At 37.6% G+C, this 9,112-nt stretch overlaps 1 protein-coding gene across 1 annotated transcript in view; it reads right to left on the bottom strand.

The window, feature by feature from the left end:
* Positions 1-1,974, bottom strand: part of GPR149 (G protein-coupled receptor 149) — a 39,034-nt gene extending 37,060 nt beyond the window's left edge. Inside the window, exon 1 of the mRNA XM_026668166.2 lies at positions 929-1,974. Coding sequence (XP_026523951.1) covers positions 929-1,879 — 951 coding nt within the window. The 5' untranslated portion in view covers positions 1,880-1,974. The remainder of the gene's footprint in view (positions 1-928) is intronic.
* Between the last annotated feature and the right edge of the window lie 7,138 nt (positions 1,975-9,112).

The following is a 9,112-nucleotide window of genomic DNA, read 5'->3' on the forward strand; positions in this document are numbered from 1 at the left end:
AAGGGCTCTGAAGATTTCAAATTATTGCTTCTATGTGCTGGCAAAAATGGGATTCACAAATGCAATAGGGCACTGAATGTGTGTAAGAGATACATGACAAAACACACACACGCACATGCACACACACACACACACAAACAGAATGCCCTATCTGCAATCTATTAGCACAAACTTCAAGGCAGCAATTCTTTCTTTTTTTAAAGGAAATAGAAACTAATGAAATTCTTCCAGTCATTTGTGAATACTTCTGAATTACATAGCTACAGGCAATTCACAACAAAACGGTGTGCCTTGAAGCTAATAAACAAAACAAGGAATTTTTGGCAGATGCTAAAACAGACAACCTAATACCAACAGAACTGCACGAAGCATAAGAGCTTGGCTTATTCTACCTAGTTTTTTCCCCCTTGGAATCATTCAACAAGATGTATTTGTAGAACACTTATGCTAGCATAAAACTAGAGCTATAAAGTAGTTGTCTGGAATCTTTCTTGTATCTGACTATTACAAATCATTTCCACATTTGGCAAAACAAATCTCAATCATCTGAAAAGTAATTAAAACCTTACTCATTCCCTTAAGAAGACACAAGTATATGTGCATTTTGAGTTCTTGGTCATTAAATAAACCAATGTACGTACATTCAGTTGAAACTACAACAATGTACCCAACTGTTTGAATAGATAAGGAATACTTTAAACAGCAGCCAAACTGAATAAAGAAATACAAAGCAAGTGACACAGTAACTCATTAAAAAATCTTGATTATCCAAGTTTTTAAACACAAGACACAAGTTTTCAAGTTGGACACAAGCTGTAGCTTAATTTACTCTGTTCTGCTGCGCCCCACTTCCAAATATCATTAGATATTGCTCAACTAAACCCTTAGAGATAAGGAAAAGAAACTTGGGCAAGTTTTTTTTTTTTACCATCATTGGGAGCCAAAGAATGACTTTGGTCAGAGCAAGAATTAGCGAGAAGCGTTTCTGAGCAATTTCGACAGTGATGTTCCGGTTGTTAGGTGGCACATTTCGTGTGCTACAGTGGTCCAATTGACAACGGTCAGCTGGATTTTGTCTGGTAACTGGGTCAGAGTTTTGACAGTGCTTCTGGGTTTTATTCATAGTGCCTTCTGTAGGAAGAGAAGATGTGTGGCTCTCAAATGGAAGTATCCCAGAAGAAAAATGGCCTCCAGTGATTTGATGATAATCATCATAAAAGTGCTGTTGCTCATCTGAACACAGCAACTGATAAATAAGAGGAATGGAGAGTATAACTAAGAGACAGAAACACAATGAGTAGATTATAAAGAGGAACAAGATATACGAACTGGAACAGTCAGCAAAGCATCCCCAGGAGGTGGGAGCATAGGTGCCCCAGCCACATAAAGGCAAAATACAAATCAGCAGGCAGACAATCCAGATAGTAAGAACAGCCCATATCATGCTCACTGGCCTCTTGGTGGCCCCTTGGCTCTCTCCCATTTTATTGAGGCTGTATAAGTTATAGGAAACAACAAGGGACCCCATCAAGTTGCTGGAGAAGCCTTGAAATAAGTATAGTAGCGCTGAAGTGGTACACACAGTCTGGGGAAGCATCTCATTCAACCAAGGCTTGAGCATAAAAATTGTTGCTGGTACCACACTAATCAGATCATCCACACTTAGAGAAGTTGCAAGCATTGAAACTGTACTTTTGTTCTGCATTCTCAGCAGGGAAACTAATGAATAGATGCTACCCAGCAGGGTTAAGAATGTGATGACAAAAGTCAAGCAAAAAATAAAAAGATTCAAAGATTTTTGGTCTTTGGGTATATTCATTATTCCCTGGTTTGGGGAGCTTGTCCCATTTAATGAAACATTATTATAGGTGTCTGACATTGTTACCAGGATGGTTGAGATAGCTGGGGTTGATGTTACTTTACCTTCTCACAGATTCTTTGAGTTCTCGTCCGATGAAAACATTGTTAGCTCCACAGTAGATTCCTCATCTTCTCTACCAAGTTTATTCTTGGACTGTAGAGATTTCCCACCTTTTCGGAATGCTTGCTTAGGATACTCCCAAGTAATGCCCAGCTCACATTGTTAAAAGAAGCAATAATGTTAAGTCCAAAGGAGCAAAAAATTCCAGCCAAGAAAATAAACCACAATAATCTCTCCTTTCCTCAGTTCTTTGTCATTCTTTATAATCCTCAGAAGTGATCAAGTGTAGCCTGAAAGTAAAAAGCCGATGTCAAAAACGTGCCGTAAGAGAAAGCAAGCAGAATATCAGTCTCTCATTGCCAGCTTCAGAGAAACTATAGCAGAGTGGAGGGAGGGAGGGAAATAACCACCAGAAGCTCTTTGGTTCAGCCTGCACAATTCATAGCTGCAGGAGGGAGGAGTCAGATATAAGCAGGATAGCAGAAGAGAGTGGAAGAAGGATATCTCAAAGCAGAGCTGCTCTCAGATCATAAGCAAGGAAGACTCTTTGCAAAGTCACACCTTCAGCACTGATTCACAGAGCCAATGCAAACACTGATCTAACAATAAATGTCATCTCTTCCTCCCAGCCCCAGAACTACTATACAGCTGTTGTTGGACTTGGGACACACAGAAGAAGCAACTCAAGTGCAACAACTTTCAGAAAGGCTCTGAGGTCAAAGCCAAAGCTTTTCATGGGGTTTGGGATCCTCAGATTGTGCATTGCTGCACCAGAATTTTGGGGAAAAATAATGTTAGTTGATGTCAATATTATCTTTAATCATTACAACAGGTTCTTAAATCAAAACTGGAGGCAAGCTATTTGTTGAGTGAGTAACACCTGGGCTCTTTCACCTTCTAAAACTGCCTCTGTTGCTGCCTCTTGTCATAAAGGGGGAAATGAAGCAAATGAAGATAGCTTGGGGATGATTTGGCACAGAGGAACATCTCCAATTTGGCACTCTTCATTAGTGTTGGAATTGTAGATCCATCATTCCTACCTTGGCTTCACATTCGCAGTACTAACTTTCTGCATTCATCACATCAATAGCCATCTCATTAGCATAGTCTCTGGATCCCATTTCTTGGTTACACGCTGCTTCGCTCAGAAGCTTGGGGTAGCTATGCACGAAATACTTGATTAATAATACAACATATTGAATTTCATCTTATTCCGCTTCAGTCACATTTTGTCAGGGAGTTCTTTCAATTTTTATCAGTGTGGCTCAGTCCTAACCCTGTTTTTCTCTGGAATTCAAATCAGTTCTGTGTTGGAAAGAAAAATGGAAATGATTGAGGAAAAGTGTCTGAAGAGTTCTTTTTATCTTTTCCACAGTACTCAAAATCTTAAACTTTTTTTTCATTATATGCTAAGCAGATTCTGAAAGAATTGAATTGGTCTTCAAGGTTTTTTGGACTCTTGAAGATGTGTATTCTAAATCCTATGGTCCAATCTGATACTACTATAGTATAGTAACTATAGCATGCCTGGAAAGATTCAGGAAATAAATTACTACTCAAAGATCAAAATACTGTTTTCAGAAAAATCAGTTATATATTTAGATTTCTATTCAATCTGAAAGGAGTGGTGGATTTTATGACAGGGTCTTCCAAGGATTGTATTGAGCTGTTTATTTCCTGAATCAGTAGTACCAATACAAAGTGATCTGGGATACTTTATGGACTGTAGTTCTTGCCTGAAGATCTTTCTACTCACCAGTTCATGAGAGACATACTAAATGAAATATTAAAATTCAAATCAGTTCCTCAGTCTGAACAATTCATTTCACACCCTGTAGAATCCAATAGCCAGGCTTTGCTCTTAGGTAGGCAGAAGCAGTTGCTTCAGTTTGAAGATGTTATTAATGAGAATCCATTATTAATTTTCTTAATTTATTCCTGCAGTGAAAAGGAGAGAGATCCATATTCCAATTGGATAATATTGTGAAAAGCAATTCTCAGTTTTAGACAAAATGTAGACAATGTACGATTTTATAGCTAGTACAAAGAATATGTGTGGTAAAAATGTGAGAATGAGAAAACTCTGTGTATAGCTTGCTTGGAAATATGCACAAGTATCAAGTAGAAAAGTATGTCTGAGTTCTTCTGTGACCAGTTTTCAGTGGTAGTAGACCAGGAGTATTAAACTTGTGTCATCATGGCAGCATCATGTGACGTATCAGGACTTCCCCCCCCTTTGTTAAACTGGGTGTGGGCGTGGCCAGCACCTGATGAATCTGGCCCGTGGGCCAGGAGTTTCATAGCCCTGCAGTAACATGGCTTTCTGTATTTTGCTCTCCAATAAAGGAAAAGTAACCACAATAAGTAAGGATATAGATATGCAAACAATGTGTAGGTGAAAATTTAGAAACTATTGATATTTATTTATGTATATTCCACCTTTATTATTTATATGTTTTATTACATTATCAGTATGGGTTTTTTATTTTTTCCAAAAATCTAACATAAATCTTTACAAGATTTTGAAAGTGGAATAAACCAGAATTTATTTTCTGTTACCTAAGATTAAGTCTTATTTGGTAGAACTCTCAACTGTATGGGATTGGGCTGTAAAAAATGATCAAGAACAAAACTTGTGTTTGTTTGTTGAAACTTGTGTTGTTTTTTTAAATATTGTTTTAATCATAGAAAATAAAATACAAAACAGGAAAACAAACAAACAAAATGAAACAAAACAGAAACATACCTTCAACCCTAACAACAAGGAAAAAATAGTGTATAAAAAGAGAGAAAAAAAAAGTGATCAATTAAATTTAACACTTAACATGTAGGAGCCACCCTGGCTGGGTGCTGAAAGAAAAAAAAAACCAATACATTCTCCTCCTCACTTTGTTCGGGTATTTTCCCACATCATTATAGTTGTGCTTTTAAAGTTGTAGCAACGTTTCGGCAGAATCTCATCTGCCACCATCAGGTTCGTGTATTGCGTTCGTCTGTGAGTCAGGCTTTCACAGCCATTTCTGTTTTAAATTTGGTGCTAGCCTACTGCTGTGTTAGAATGGTTTTTTCTTCATCCTGATGGGTTGGGAGTCTTTGTCTGTGTTTATTGGTCTTGGAGTTTTCTGTGTTCTGCTTGATTGGTGTTTCTAATATCTTCTGTCTGTTTTGTAGCATTTTTGGTCTTGATTGGCTGGCAACATTATGTTTCCTGTATTGGAGGCTTTTAGTGCGGCTTGGCTTCAGGTAAATGGATGGCTATGATTTATTAGGAAGCTAGGTTTCATCTGGGTGCCTGGTTGGGGTGTGTTTGAGCTGGAGGTATCAGGGGGGCCTGTTTGTGCCCAGGTGTTTGCTTGGCTTGTGGTGTGGAGATTTTTTGATTTGTGAGTGCAGGCTTCCAGATAATTGGCAGTCTGGTGGAGTCATCTCTTCTATTCATGCTTTCAGGTCTTTTTATCAATCTCTATGGCTTCTCTGATAATTCTGTAGCTGGGGTTTTCTGTAGTGGCTAGGGTTTTGGTGCCACTGAAGTCGATGCTATGACCTGTGGCTTTCATGTGTTGGGCTAGTGAGGAAGTGTGTTCCAGCTTTTTTACTGCATTTTTGTGTTCATCCAGGTGGGTACTTATTCTTCTGTTGGTTTGTCGGATGTATATGGCAGGGCATGATGTGCAGGGGACTTCATATATGCCTTGGTTTTCCAGGTCAATTTTATCTTTGGGGTTTCTTAGGATGGCTCCTATTTTTCTGTCTGTTTTGAAGGCAGTCTTGATGTGATGCCTGTGTAGTATCTTACTGATTTTGTCTGTAGTACCTCTTATGTAGGGCAGGACAGCTGTTCCATAGGTCTGTTCATCTTTTAGGTCTCCACTATGTCTCAGTGTGTTTTTGTGGATCAGACCTGTGATTTTGCTTTTGTGGAAGCCATTGGCTGTCAGTACTTTAGTCAGGGGTGCATAGTTCAGTCTTTATGTGTGTCTTGTCTGCCAGGCATTTGGTTCTGGCAATTAGTGTTTTGGCCACAGAGTTTATCTGTGCTGGGTGGTGGTGGGATTGGGCATTGAGGTAGCGCTTGGTGTGTGTTTTCTTCTGGTATATGGTGTGTCCTAGTGTGCCATCTGTTTTTTTGTAGATTAGTTCATCTAGGAATGGTAGTTGTTTGTTTGTTTCCATTTCCATGGTGAATTTGATTTTGGGTGTGTGCTGTTTAGGTGCGTTAGGAAATTGGTTTTCTAACACACCTAAATTGGTTTTCCATGGGGCCAAATAACAAATGTGTCATTGATGTATCTTAACCATAGTTTGGGTTTGTGGGTGGCATTGGCTAGGGCTCTGGATTCGAATTCTTCCATGAACAGGTTTGCAATAACGGGTGACAGTGGTGATCCCATAGGGGCTCCTTCAATTTGCTTGTATCTTTGTCTTTTGTATATGAAATATGTGTTGGTTAAGCAGTGTTCTGCTAGTTCCATGAGGTGTTTGGGTGGTTGGTATTTATTTTTGATGATTTCTAGGGTTTCTTTTATTGGGACTTGAGTGACTAGTGAAACCACATCGAAACTTACAAGCAGATCTTTTTGTTCCACGTGTAGATCTTTGATCGTTTCCAAGAGGTGGTATGAGTTTTGTACATGGGAAGCCATTTCCTCTATTTGATCTTTCATGTCTGCCACTGCCTAAGGCAATATTTTAGCATCTCAGCTTTGGATGGCATCTTACTGAAATTCTCATGTTTCCCAGACTAGTGGTTTTGATATTCATCAGACTCTGCCTGCCTCTTTCCTGCCTGCCTCTTTCCAGCTTATGTACAATCTCTGAGTGTTGGACTTGGGATGGAAATCTCCATACATTGTGAGGAGCTTCTAGCATTTGTTCAATTGCAGGTTCTCTTGTCTCATCCATATATGGTTTGTTTCAGTAGACCATTTATCATCAAATTGTCCTGGTTCACCAACATGAGATATGGAACTTATTAATCTGGGTGATGTCTGAGCTGGAATCATCATGATTCTTTTAATTCAGTCACTTTCATATCTGATTTGGGCAGGTAAATTGTTAGAGGAGTTACACACACCCACACACCAAACATACATATATATCCTCTAATACATGCACAAATGCACACACACACACACACACACACACACACACACACACCAAACTCCAAAATTAAAACAGTAATTCAATTCAGAAGCATTCTAATTCATGTCAAGTCTTGGATTTTAATTATTTTAGCACAAAAAGCCCAGAATGTATTTAGGTTAATTAAGCATGCAGAATAACTCCCATATTTTTAGAATGACGCAATCAGTTTATTTAGAAAAGCAAAACAAAAGAAAGGCAGTAAATGGAATTGAGACACTTTAATGAACCCAAGAGCAAAAGCCCAGTTTTTGGGAAGAAATCGGCACATCTGCTACCCTAAATTGCCTCTTTTCATGTATAATAACAGTGAATGCTCCTATTTTGTATGTTCTCAGGTTTATGAAGCTTGATGTGTTCTACCATAATTTTGAAAATTAATCCTCACATAATGGTGAGATCTATTTACAATGCAGAGTTAGGCTGTAGCCATTTGGCTTTGGTAAGAAGAAAAAAGGATAAATCGATACATTTAAAAGTAGGTTCAGGTATTTTGTTCTGAAATAATATAATAAGCAGCCCAGAACAAAGCCATTCATTTGGAAAATGGAAGAGAGAACCTGAGAGAAAGATGATCTGGTAGAAAAGTCAAAACGATTCAGAAGTAATAAGGAAAAGTTTAAGAGATCACCAATTTTGTGAAGAATTCTTAGGAAGTTTTAGACATGACTTGTCAAATGCCAGAAGGTTGCACTTTCAAGGGGAAAAGGTTAATTGTTTTTTTTTAAATCAGGTTAGTCCTAAAAGATGAATCATATTAAAGTATTTTATGTGATGACTGTCCTAAGATAATAGTTATAAAAGCCAGGAGAAGGAGGGGACACCGCATAATGACCATAATACAAAATAGAAAAGATATCAAATTGGAAAAATCAATACTTCTCTGATGGAGAAGAGGTATGGTTGATGGGGTGAGTGACCCTGATTCTTATTCCAAAGAGAGATTTTTGCTAAAGAGACTTCAAGGCTGTAAAAAAAGAAAAGCAAAAGATCTATTACTTTAAATAGGTAGAATGTTTAAACCCATATCTAGTACTAAATCTTGACAGGAGATAACCCTACAATGTGCACTTCAAAATGTAATTTCTTTTTATATAATGTTGCTCTTTTCCCTTTTATTCTTCATATCACGGCTGGTTATTAGACTATTAATTTTGGAAAAAATAAATTACTTTTTCCTGCCTGCTTCACCATATGATCAATTCAATCATTGCCCCTCATGTATCAATTGATTTAACTGATCTGTAACTTCCTTTTCTTCTATCATGACATTTAAATGCATAGCCACAGATATTGGCTAATTCAAGGATGTCCAATCTGTTTGGAATCACAGACTCCAAGGGACTTTATACCATGAGTCACATTCTAGAAACATATACTTAGTTTAAGTTTTAAAATGTCAATCACAATTAATATGATTACTTCCCACGTACCTAATAATGTTCTCCTATTATATTCATGAAAAAACTTTAGAAGGGCTGTACAGGATGCATACAACATTGTAAGGGCCAAGTGAAGCAATGAATTCTAAGTTGTACTCTGAAGTAGATCTAATCTGCTTGATTTCAGTTGGGTGAATCATCTATCTAGAAAATCAGAACTAAACAGAAGGCCCCTCCTGATTTTGAACATACTAACTAATCATCATTGGGAGGACATGACCAGTGAGACAATAAGATTCTACAGGGACTGTGATTCAGATCAATATACTTTGCAGTTTAGGCAACAGCAGCTATGTTATTTTACTTTCTCCCATGCTTTTCTTTTTTTACACCTTGTTTATGAAGAAATTTCCTAAAATTGATAACATATTAAAAACTTTTTTTAAAAAAAGTTCTTCTTTCTGTAGTGCCAAATGAATAGATACATTTGTTCCCATCAAGAAGACAGATTATGCATTACCAGTCTGCCATGCAGAGGTGTCAGAAAATGGAAAATGCAACACTAATAGAATCCAACATAGCTGAATACACAGAAATTCAAAAGCAGACTTTTAAGAGCTGTGAATTTAAAGCTTCTTTCCAAAAGAATGAATTAGTCAATGCTGTT

The sequence above is a fragment of the Notechis scutatus genome, chromosome 4 (assembly GCF_049901735.1).
Source record: "Notechis scutatus isolate UNSWTSFEM ecotype Mainland chromosome 4, rNotScu1.2, whole genome shotgun sequence".
NCBI lineage: Eukaryota > Metazoa > Chordata > Lepidosauria > Squamata > Elapidae > Notechis > Notechis scutatus.